General features: G+C 37.9%; 1 protein-coding gene across 5 annotated transcripts in view; it reads right to left on the bottom strand.

The window, feature by feature from the left end:
* Positions 1 to 3,561: 3,561 nt before the first annotated feature.
* galnt3 (UDP-N-acetyl-alpha-D-galactosamine:polypeptide N-acetylgalactosaminyltransferase 3 (GalNAc-T3)) overlaps positions 3,562 to 12,638 on the bottom strand; it is an 85,204-nt gene continuing 76,127 nt past the window's right edge. For all 5 annotated transcript variants that reach the window (XM_043693910.1, XM_043693905.1, XM_043693908.1 and 2 more), the window contains exons 8-11: positions 10,090 to 10,221; positions 8,773 to 8,874; positions 6,786 to 6,935; positions 3,562 to 4,408 (exon numbers count right to left, since the gene is read on the bottom strand). In XM_043693910.1, coding sequence (XP_043549845.1) covers positions 4,295 to 4,408; positions 6,786 to 6,935; positions 8,773 to 8,874; positions 10,090 to 10,221 — 498 coding nt within the window. In that variant the 3' untranslated portion in view covers positions 3,562 to 4,294. The remainder of the gene's footprint in view (positions 4,409 to 6,785; positions 6,936 to 8,772; positions 8,875 to 10,089; positions 10,222 to 12,638) is intronic.

The following is a 12,638-nucleotide window of genomic DNA, read 5'->3' as shown; positions in this document are numbered from 1 at the left end:
CCCCACTCCGGCCTATCACCCTCACCTTGACCTCCTTCCACCTATCGCATTTCCAATGCCCCTCCCCCAAGTCCCTCCTCCCTACCTTTTATCTTAGCCTGCTGGACACACTTTCCTCATTCCTGAAGAAGGGCTCATGCCCAAAACATCGATTCTCCTGCTTCTTGGATGCTGCCTGACCTGTTGCGCTTTTCCAGCAACACATTTTCAGCTCTGATCTCCAGCATCTGCAGTCCTCACTTTCTCCTCTTAAAGACCTAGCCTATTTTCTCCTGAGTATTTATCTACTTGACTGCATCGGAACCTGAATGTTCCCTTTAAAGAGAGAATTGTAGAGGATTCCAGGTGTGAGGAAATTAGTCTTTGGAATCTTCAATTTCTCTGCAGAGTCTGCTACAATTGGGAATTCTGCAGGGTCTTCATGCACAACTCCAGTTTTTACTGCAAGGAAAAAAAATCTATCTGACCATCCTTTCAATTAACATAGTGCATTTTTTGTACCAAATTAAACCTATTTATTCCAGCAGTATTTTGATTTTATTAAACTATTTCTCTTAAAGCTTACAATTTTGTCTAGAGTTTCCTCAGCTATTTGGGTTATGAAATATGTAACAGATAGACACGAATCCAAAAACAACGAAACAAATCTTACCTGGCTGCTTTAGAAATCCACTAATGTTTTTTTTTGCGGAGATGCAGAATGCTTATACAGTCATTGGAGTAGTGAATGAAAGAAGAGTGAATAAAATAACTAAATCATGCCTTCTAGGTGAACAAAATAGCCGTAGTAGTTTTTATTTTAGGGTCAGAGTCTAACCACAGAGGGAAATTTTTCATTTTTAAATGTAAAAGTGCAGAACCTCTTCTGTAGTTTAGAGCACAAGGGGCGTTATGGTGGCTTAGTGGTTAACACTGCAGCCTCACAGCAGCAAGGACCTGGGTTTGATCCCGCCTCGGCCAAATGTCTCTGTGGAGTTTGCACATTCTCCAATTGTCTTTGTGGGTTTCCTCCAGGTGCTCCAGTTTCCTCCCATAATCCAAAGATGTGCAGGTTAGGTGGATTGGTCATGCTAAATTGCCCGTAGTGTTAGGTGGAGAAAGTGAGGTCTGCAGATGCTGGAGATCAAAGTTGAAACTTTATTGCTGGAACAGCACAGCAGGTCAGGCAGCATCCAGGGAACAGGAGATTCGACGTTTCGGGCACAGGCCCTTCTTTTGCCGAGATGAGTTCGGTTGGGCAGGAGCAGGCTGAGACGATGGGTCGTCCGGGGCAGTCAGGTTTGTGGATTTTGGGCAGGAGGTAGAAACGGGCGGTGCGGGGTTGTGGGACTGAGGTTCGAGGCGGTGGATGGGAGGTCCCCTGAGGTGATGAGGTTATGGATGGTCTGGGATCAGGAGTGAGGATTAAGATGTATTCAGTGGTCAAATTAGGGAGACTTATCAAAGTGACTTTAATTTAGAGACCGAGTGACAAATGAGGAACCTCATAGCACAAACCAGTGGCATGAATATAATTTTTATTTATACAAATGAACTATTCTCTTGAATGTGTAAAGGCACTTCCTATTCATTTTTGATTATTTCACATGCCTATTTTAGTGAGACAAGGACCTAATCAGTGTGACAGGAAGAGACAATTGACAATGAAATCAAACAAACATAAAATGCTTACAATGATTTAGTATTACAAACAACTATCACAGTATCTTATGCAAGCATATTTGGTACCATTATGTAAAAAGGGAGGAAGGGATAAACTAGGGAACTACAGGCCAGTCAGTCTAAACTCGGTGGTGAGGAAACGATTGGAAGCAATTCTGAGGGACGAAATTAATCTGCACTTGGACTGACAGGGATTAATCAAGACCAGTCGGCATGGTTTTGTTAAGGAGAGGTAATGTCTGACCAAGTTGATTCAATTTTTTGAGGAGGTATCCAGGTATGTCGATGGGAACAATGACAGAGTCCACTTAGACTTCAACAAAGCTTTTGATAAGGTCCTGCATGGAGGACTGATAGCAAAGATAGCCCATGGAATCTGAGTAAATTTGACAAATTGGACACAGAAATAGCAGGAGGCAATGGGTGAAGGTTGAGGGATATTTTTGTGACTGGAAGCTTGTGTCTAATGGGGCTCTCCAAAGAAATCAGTGTTGGGGCCTTTGCGGTTTGTGGTGTATATAAATGATTTAGACAAGATACAAGTGTGTAACTGTAAGTTGAAAGATGATAAACAGTGAGGGGGATAACAGTAGATTACAGGAGGATATAGATAGGCTGGTCACATGGGCTGAGCATTGGCAAATGGAATTCAATTTGGATAAGTGAGAGTTGATGCACTTAGGCAGAATAAACAAGGCAAGGCAATGCATGATGAATGGTCGAACACTGGGAAGCACCAAATATCAGAGGGTGTGTATGTCCACCAGTCCCCAAGATAGCAGGACAGGTAGATAAAGTAGTTAAGAAGGCATGTGGAAAATTTGCCTTGTATTAGCTGAGACATGGAGTTTAAAGAACAGGGAGATGTTGCTGGATCTATATAAAACATTGGTTGGGGCACAGAGTATTTTGTACAGTTCTAGAATCCACATTACAGGAGGGATGTGATTATACTGTAGAGGATGTATAAGACATTGACCAGGATATCAACTGGGTGAGAGTTTTAGTTAGAGTCAGAGTCATAGAGATGTACAGCACGGACACAGACCCTTCAGTCCAACCAGATATCCCAAAACCCAATCAATCCCACCTGCCAGCACCCAGCCCATATCCCACTAAACCTTCCTATTCATATACCCATCCAGATGCCTTTTAAATGATGCAGTTGTGGAGAAAGTGAGGTCTGCAGATGCTGGAGATCAAAGTTGAAACTTTATTGCTGGAACAGCACAGCAGGTCAGGCAGCATCCAGGGAACAGGAGATTCGACGTTTCGGGCACAGGCCCTTCTTTTTTTTTTGCCGAGATGAGTTCGGTTGGGCAGGAGCAGGCTGAGACGATGGGTCGTCCGGGGCAGTCAGGTTTGTGGATTTTGGGCAGGAGGTAGAAATGGGCGGTGCGGGGTTGTGGGACTTTTTTTTGCCGAGATGAGTTCGGTTGGGCATTAGTCAGGAGAAAGGTAGAGAAATACGGCAATAGGTCTCGGTGGGTTACTTTTCAGAGGGTTGGTTTAGAAGTTGTTGGGCTGACAGGCCTGTTTCCACACTGTAGGGATTCTAAGTTCTAAGGTTTTTTTTAGTGTTTTCAGTTTGTGTTATAGTATACATCTTAACTTGAAATATTGTCAATTAATCTTTTCAGCCATTCAATAGAAGTTCTAACTTCGTTTTAAAAAGTCACTTGTTTCTCCAGGGATTATAACACACTGGATTGCCTATGGAACTTCAAGGAAGTGAATTATCATCACTCTCAGGGTAAATAGGAACAGGCAGCAAATACTGACCTTACAGCTATGCCCACTCTCAAAGAATAAAATAAACTCCTTGTTAGAATATGGGCCCTGGCTGTTCTATAATTAATTATGTAAGAATTGACTATAAATTAGGAAAAACATCTTGCATTAATAATATAAAAGTTAATATTTTATTGAAAATTGGGTTTGAAGAAACATTGATAAATCAGTCTCTCCAGAAACTATTTATAAAGAAATTTAAACACCTCTGTACAAAAGACCCTTACGACCATAGCTGCATTACAATAAAAATGACCATTGTGACAACATTAGTAGTAGTCTCATAAATAGCCCAAAGATGAGGTTCAGTGCTGGAAGCAGATTTTGTAATTGTTAAACTATGAACTTACGCCAAAAAGGATCAAATAACACAAATATGATTTCAAAAATAACCTGTTTTTTTTTTAAGTATGGACTTTCACTTGGTTCATGCAGAAAATACATTCCCAGTCACTTTTTTTTGTATCTCATGAAGGGAAATGATCACTTCAAGTATATACCCAAGTCCCAAAAAGATAAAAGTGGAAAACTCCAGTAAGCTGTAAATTATCATTTATCCTCACATTAAAATTACTAAAATGTGTAATGAGTGGGATCAAATCTCTTTTTGCCCCTACATTATACACTATATTAAAAAAAATTACAAATATGAAAATTGTCTTTTGACATTTGGGAAGAAATACAGCAAGAACCCTAGCACCATATATTGCACTTGAATGTATTACGCTTCATTTCAGAACTAAGAATGTTCTTAAACAGGTTTCAGTTACAAAAACTATTGTTCATTTGTGCTGCAAAACATGTACTTAATCTTCATTTTGTTTTGAAACAACATTGTTTGTTAGCTGAAAATCCATTTTTGGTATTGATCAGAAGGATTGCATTGAACCAAATTTGGCTTGTCTCCTCTTGCGGTTAAGCACTCATTTGAAACTTGATTTACTAGATGCTGGTCCTGTAACACAAAGCATAATTTACAACAGTTATCTGCTTATTTTTAAGGCATTCAAAAATTAAGTTAATGTTAATCCCTAACCATTGTATCTGTTCTTGAAGGTACTTTCTTTTGTTGTGCTATAATTCATTCAAGGGACTCTCATAAGTAAAGGAATATTGTACTATGGAGCCACATGCTCGCCTCATCCATTTTGAAAAATGTTTTCAATGTAAGCCATTCTGTTATAACACATTTTCATCAATGCAAATTCACTAATGCAATTGACAAATTGGGGAAGTTGTTTCTTCCATGGAAACTTTTCAAATGTGTGTTGGCTGTAATGTAATTACAGTACCAACACAAAGTGCTGTTTCGAAAGCATGATTTTTCTATAACACAGGGTTGCACAAGAATGCAATTATTGCATTATAAAGAACTGACTGACTGTATCTATTTCACACTTCAAATTTCAGGAAGGTACAGGTTACCTCAGCATTAAAGGTGAACTTCATTAAAAAGAACACACAAAAGCCAATAAATTGATAGATATAATTCTATTTCTATTAATTAATTTAAATTATGGTCCAGATATAAACCCTTCAGCCTATTGTGTCAGTGCCAGTCAAGAAGAACGACTTAACTGTTCTAATCCAATTTTCTAACATATGGCCCAAAGCCTTTTGTATACCTTGGTATGGAAAACTTAAATCTAAATACTTCTAAATGTTTCATGGTGACGAAACATCTGAAAACTAACCTTCCAGTTCAGCAAGCAAACCTACATCCAGTTGAGGGTATCTGCCTTTGCCATCCTTACAGACAAAATTCCATAATTCCCATTACCCTCTCGGAGGAAAAAAAAGTTATTCATCACATCCCCTCTTAACTTCCCACCATTTACCTTAAATATATGTTCCTTGGTAATTAGTGGAGGGATCAAAGGGAAAAGTTACTTTGTCTACCTTATCTATGCCCCTTTTATCTTTAGGCATTTCAATTTCCCTTCAGTCTCTTCTGTTCCAAGGAATAAACTCTGTCCAATCTGTTTATAACTACTGTTCCAAAGAAAGGTCACTGGACTTGAAACATTAACTCTGATTTCTCTTCACAGATGCTGCCACTCCTGCTAAGTTTGTTTTTTCCATTCTACAGTACCTTTTTTAAACATACTTTGTTGATTTGCATTTATTGCCAACCATAGTTTTTATATCCATGTTAGTTACCATAACTGAAACACCACCAACATGCTGGCAGGGGTGACCATTGATCAGAAACTGTACTCAACCAGCTATATAAATTGATGGTTATAAGAGTAGGTCAGAGGCTAAGAATCCTGTGCAAAGTAATTATCTACTGACTCCTCAAAAGATTCTGCATCACCTACAAGGTACAAGTCAGAAGTGTAACAAGATAATTTTACCACCTTGCAGTGTGCAGTACCAACAGCACATACTCAACACTATCCAGGACAAAGCTCTCCACATGATTGGCACACCATTTAATAAGATTCAGTCTATCCACCACTGCAATACAGTGAAAGCAGTCTGTACCATCTACACAAAGCACTATAATGCACCAAGCTCCCACAGCATTTCCAAGAGCAAGGTTTACAGATACATGGGAATACCAGCATCTGGAAGTTCCTCCCCAAGCCACACAATATCCAGACTAAGAACTGCATAAACATTGCTTCCTTCACCTAAAGACACTGTGGATCTAGCTCGACCACATTGAGTACGTTAGTTTGAGAAGGAAGCTCAAGTGAAGTTAGCCAATAAATGCTGGCCTACGCAACAACACTCCGATCCTATGAAGGAAAATCTACTTCATTACTCTCCACTGTTGAATTCTTCTGGTATGCATGGTCCATTTTTTCATCTTAGTATCTAACTGCTATCCCTAGTTGGTTCATGCATAACTTGCAGGTCTAAACACAATTCAAGATATCTACTTTACACTTTTCAATCATTTATTTTTGGGACTGAACTGTTCAACCTAAACTGCTGTTATGACTATGAACAACTAAGTCAGCACAAATTTGGGGATGAATTCTTGAACAGGAATGTACTTATGATTCATAATAATTTTGTACTAAGACATCAAAATGGCCTCTACAAGTAGGATTTTAAATTGCAAGAAAAAGCAGCTCCCTCAAGGCAAAATGTCCCAAAAAGTTGCATTTTCTTAATCATTCCAAACAACAGAAATATAACTATTCATGCACTTTGTAATCATACAGCTGGAATTAATTAGGGCAGTTTGTTACACCAGTGAACTTCAATAATAATCACAATATTAATTGTACTTTGCAACAATTTTAAAGCTAAATACAATGAACAATAAGAAAAATTAAATTTAATCGATATTGCAATCTCAAGGAAAAATTATTATTCACCTGAAATTCCCATTTCTGCTGTGCTGTAACAAAACTATTTGAACCCTTATACGTGCATTCTTCAAGAAAGGCAGTGCCTTTTAGATTATGAATACACAACTCCTTCTGAATGTTATGACGAATTTCATGCAGTGAGGTATACTCAAAATACTGGGGGGAAAAAAAAACAATTCAGTGTTAATAGACTGCACCATAAACGCACCTGGTCAATTCAGGTAAAATCTTTAAAATTCACACGACATTAATTAATTGTTCATTCAGAAATGCATTGAATTACACTAATGCAAAACCATATACCAACTATTTGAAATATACATTGATGTAAAGCACTCCCTAAAGCTGCAGGATGTGCTTTTCAACCAAAATAAGTATTTTTGAAAGCTGTAAGGAAGAACAACTCATGCTCATCTATTCCTTGATGCACACTTTCTGGCAAGATATCAAGGATTAATTGTATAAGATTCTTGACTGGGTGATCGGTGAATTCCCAGCACCAAAGAGCTGTGCTTTTCATGGACTTCAACATAAGGGTACTGATAAAACATCTTGGAAAAAGGGCATAGGACACCAGAAAATCAGCAAGATGAATAGCTACTTAAAACTAAGTTATGCCACAAGCAGTCCTGCAGACAACAGAGATCACATCACTTGCATCATCTGTACCACCTGCAGCAGTGTCCTCATCAGTCAACATTCACAGCCCTATGATGCTGACCACTTCCCCATATGTAGCAAGGTCAGGCTTCAACCAAGGAAACTATAATATACTAAGAAGAAAGGTCAAGTACAGATCAAAGCTTGAACCACCCCTAAACTGAAACAAGCTCAAGTTCTTCAAATATACTTCTCTCTTTCAGACAATACAACCACCCAAGGTAAAAGTGTTGTGTCAAAGAGGAATTATTTATGTAGTATCAGCCTCTACATGTAGTACTCCATATATAAAGGGATCATAGGAATGCTGCCTATTTCAAGGCACACTGAACTGAATAGATTACTACATCCATGGATGAAGCCTTAAAACTAGAAGCAGGTTCCCGCTAACAAAAGCCTGGATGTTCTCAAAGCAGGCACAATAAAGCATCAACAGTCTGCTCAACGTTGAGCCAATCAGTACTGGTTGAAAGCCTGCAAGAGCATACAATGTGGTCCTACTTTTGGGGATACTACAGGGATGTATGCAGGAATTAATAAAGTAACAAGATCAGCAGCAAGTAAATCAAGCTGACTTGAAAACAATGGCAGGGTAGTCATCATTGAACCTACCAAGCAGGTGGAAAAGTATATGAACTACTACCTTGAACTCTACACATTGAAGAACATTGAAAAATGTCATATTACAGCTTCTGAAGGAGTAACACAATTAAACTTGCTGCTTGTATCGGATTTTGCTCAAGTTTTCCTGTAACGAGAGGCTGATAACCTCACAAAGATCCACATCAACAGCATTTAAAAGCTTCTAACACACCAGAAAATGCAATTTTTACTACCATTGAATAACATTGCCAATAAATATATACTCTTGCACAATCATTTTGCTGCATTATAACATATTAGGAATTTCCTTGGAGATATGATATATCACTTTCCCACCATTATTTCACTGAAAGTGTAGCTGAAACTCCATTCTCAAACACAAAACTGTTTCCATTATGTTTCTGGCAGTAGGCATCCAGAGAAATTTTAATGTTGTTCTGAAATTTTAGAGTGTCATGAAAAGCTCAGTGGCTAATTCTACTGGTGCACAAACTTGAAAAGACAAATGAAAGGACTGAAAAGTGACTGAACTAAGTCAGAAAATTGTAATAAATCTCAGGGATTTAAAGGGTAAATGAAGTAACTACAGAACTATTTTCAAAAAAAGCATTTAAGAACCATCATCTTACAAAGCAAGAAATTACTGAAAACATTAACACAAAGCAATGTTCTGGTTTGCCCAAATGTGATTGAACTTTAATTTATCAAATCAAATACTTGATTGTATTACCTGGTTTCCTCCAAGACCATGGCACGAATACATTATTAAGTGTTTTCCACCCTGGTTATTTTCTCCAGCATCAAGACAAGTCTGCACACCTAGGTTTTTAATCTGAAATTGAAGGATAAAACAGACATTACAAACAAAGCAGCTTTTGGTTTGAAAAAAAAATCTTTTAATTTTTGAAAAGATCTTTTAGTTGGTATTACTCTTCCAAAACTCAATATTTCTTGTTAAAGACAATTAATTGAAAATAATACCATAAAATAATCAAAATAATAAAATTTAAATCGTACATTCAGATCTTATATACAAACTAATAATTTAATCATAACATTTGAAAATAGAACATGTACAAAAGGAATAGAACTAGACCATTCAATTACATAATGCTTATCTATTTGTGTTTCAAATATCACATTCCCATCTGCCTCTATTTGAATCCCTTCCAAAACAAGTTATCTAGCCCCTGCTTAAAAATATTTAAATGACCTCACCTCCACAACATTGAGGCAATGTTTCAAAGTTTCACAAAGCTCAGAAAAGTTCATCTGACCTAAATACTGAATTAACAGAGCAAAAATTCTCTCCATTTCTACCTTGTCAAGACCATTCATATTTTATTCACTTTAATTAAGTCACTCCTCGATTTTTTTGAACTCCATATCTGGTCAGGCATGGACAGGTTGGACCAAAGGGTCTGTTTCCATGCTGTACATCTCTATGACTCTAAAAGCCCTACCTTCAACGTATTCTCATAAAATAACCCACTTATTCCAGGCATCAACCCAGTAAACCTCCTTTGAACTGACTCCAAAGCATTGTATCCTTATTTAAATAAGCTGTAACTGCATACTGGACTTGAAATGTGATCTCATCAATGCTCCATTTAACCGAAGGTCAACATCCTTGCATTTTTATTCAGCTGCTCTGGTAATACGTTATATCATCCTATTGGCTTTCTTAATTATGTGCTGCACATTAATCTTTTCTAACTCATTCATGAGAACATTACTGAAGTCTAGATTTCCACTCATCCTCTGCTTTTTTTATTCTCCCTGTCAAAGTGAAGAAGTCCACATTTTCCAACATTATACAGTTATGAAGTTGAAAGCATGTGCTGTACCTTAATGAGCCAGAGAATGCTTTTTCTGAACTAAGAAATTACAAGCACCTGTGTATATATGACTAGACGGCTGTCCCAGAGTATATTAGAAAATTGAAAATGTTTCATTTGGCTGTGAAATGGGTACCTGAGTTTTGGTTGCTGCTTTGCCAGCAATTTGAATTTGGCAGAAGTAATGTAACCTAAAATACAACACTCACCGCCCCATAATATACAGGAGTCATGTCTGGCATGAACACTTCAGGATAAACATTCTTCAAATACCAAGTGAATTTCCGACAATGTAGACGCTGTTTCAAATCTATTCTTTCAGTAATATCTCCATATGTTTTCTGTAAAAAAAAAAAAGCAATAAAATATTACAGAAGTTCTGGCTAACCAAATCAATAATATTGTCACAATTCATGAAAGGATTTAACAACAAGTGCTTATAGGTCTATTCAGGATGGGTTACAATTGATGATATTCAATAGCTGCATGACCTTGAATAAGTTCTGCAATGGGCAACTTGCATTCCTGTACGTGCCGAGGATGGCCCAACCAACTTGTTTTTCTGTACTTGCTGTTTGTTACAGTCTACAGTATAAGAGTTTCTTTCAGAGTTGTTGGACTTCACCTCAGACCAGGTGCTAGGAACGAAACCCAAGCGTCCAGACCAGCCATCAATTAAGGGGTCCCCGATGGGCAGAAGGTCCTGAGACTTATTGCTTTTTTTCCCCCTTTTTTTTAAATTACTTAATAAACATTCATATTTAAGCAAACGGCTGTTGTCAAGTCTTCTCTTACTACATTTAACCAAATCCTAAGAACCCCCTGGATACACTTTGTTTTCAAAGACATTTTTAGCGATAAGAATATGATTTGGGAAAATGTTTAAAGAAGGGAAAAGCAACTTGCTGCTACAGAGACCTTCTGTATTTTACGATGGAATGTGGCACACTCTGGTTTCAGGTCTGTAGCTATTTATGTTTGCATAGTTAGGACCCTTTAGAGAATGGGTAATGGTTATAACCAAAGAGAAAGAGAACTGGAGACCAGGTTTCTGCACTGTACTAGTTCACTGAACCTTGTAGAAGTGTTAACTCTTTGTGATCTGGTTTGAACACACCTTTCTTTGTTGGCTGCTAAATGTTGTCTTGTACAATGTGTGTGTTTTTGTTCCTTGGAACTCGAGATCTAGGAATATTTTGAAGTTAATTTTGTATTTTTGGTATGTATGGTGACTTGAAAATGTGGTGTGTGCCTGTATCAGTGTGGAACAAGTATGGTTAATGTAATGTCCTTTTAAGAAACCATATTTACCTCTGACTAACGCATCTAACAGTGTGGGCAAGTTAGCATGGCCAATTCACCTGACCTGCACATATTTGGATTGTGAGAGGAAACCGGAGCACCTGAAGGAAACCCACGCAAACACAGGGAGAATGTGCAAACTCCACACAGACAGGTAGGAATCGAACCCAAGACCCTGGTGCTGTGAGGCAGCAGTGCTAACCACTGAGCCACCATGCCGCCCATCTTGGGTAAATTTTAATGACAGAAATTACCGTGTTTGGAATTTCATTTTGTGGCCAGAGTGAACTTTCAAATACTATTTTAACACGTGATTGAATCTATAATTCCAGATGAGAAGATTAACTCATTGTAAATGTACTTTGGTGCAAAAATACCCCAAGTGATAGGAAACTGAGATGTTGAAAAAGCAACTCTCTATGGGAAAGGAGTTCAGAAAAGATAAATATAACAAATTAAGAATGGAAAAGTCTCTTCAAGTATAACATACTTATTTCCTTGCAGGAGGAAGAGAGAGGGATGACAATTAAATGCAAGAGTTTACATCCCATTTTTTTGATTCTGTATTAGATTAACACTAATTAACCCATTCTGCTTGGTGTGGAATGGATGAAGGTTGTTTATTTTAGTTTAGAAATTGGAGAAACTGAATGCTAAACCTGTTTGCAGACCTTCAATGTTGCAACACAGTCAAGGATGGGGCACCCTCAAGCCATAAAGCCATTCATCAATAACATTTCAGTGGTGGGGAAGTATTGTGGAAACATTAATTGTGTTGTGTATCAGGAATCTCAAAACCACTGAGCTTGGGTACACTTGTGCATATCATGACAAAAACTATATTAAGACTCACATGCCCTAGTATTCTAAAACATTTAAATGGAAAAGTTAGCTGATACTTTAAAGGGATTCTGGGAAATGATAAAGTGCATGCACAGCCTCAGTGGTTTCAATGCATGAAAATGGTTAGCGACTTTGAGGGAGTAAACAGAATATTTTGGACAAATTTACGCAGATATATCAAGTATCTAAAATGAGATATCAAGTAACTTAAAAAATGTAGGTCATCTCAGAAAGATCAAACAATATACAGAGGAACCTCGATTATCCGAATATCAATTATCCAAGTTTTGGATTATCAAAAGGAGATCTCAAGGTCCCGATAGAAACATTATTTCAAAGAGGTGTTTCCAAAATGAACTCTGCTCATTGAAATGCTGCTGAGAACAGTCATGGACGTCAGTGGGAGCTCAGGCACTGTCTCCAAGTGACTGACCGCCCACCCTCTCTTTCCCCACACTTTCCCTGGAATTCTACACAGGAGTGTACCCAAAACCACCCTTTCCCAGATAATCTCTCTAATATTGTCCTGTACAGGATGGAGAGTGAGTGAGTGAGAGAGATTTTGACACTCACCCCCACCAAAGGCAGCAGTAGTCTTACTGTTGGTGTCCAG

This window comes from Chiloscyllium plagiosum, chromosome 7 (genome assembly GCF_004010195.1).
Source record: "Chiloscyllium plagiosum isolate BGI_BamShark_2017 chromosome 7, ASM401019v2, whole genome shotgun sequence".
NCBI classification, from domain to species: domain Eukaryota; kingdom Metazoa; phylum Chordata; class Chondrichthyes; order Orectolobiformes; family Hemiscylliidae; genus Chiloscyllium; species Chiloscyllium plagiosum.
This window is presented reverse-complemented; position numbering and strand designations above follow the sequence as displayed.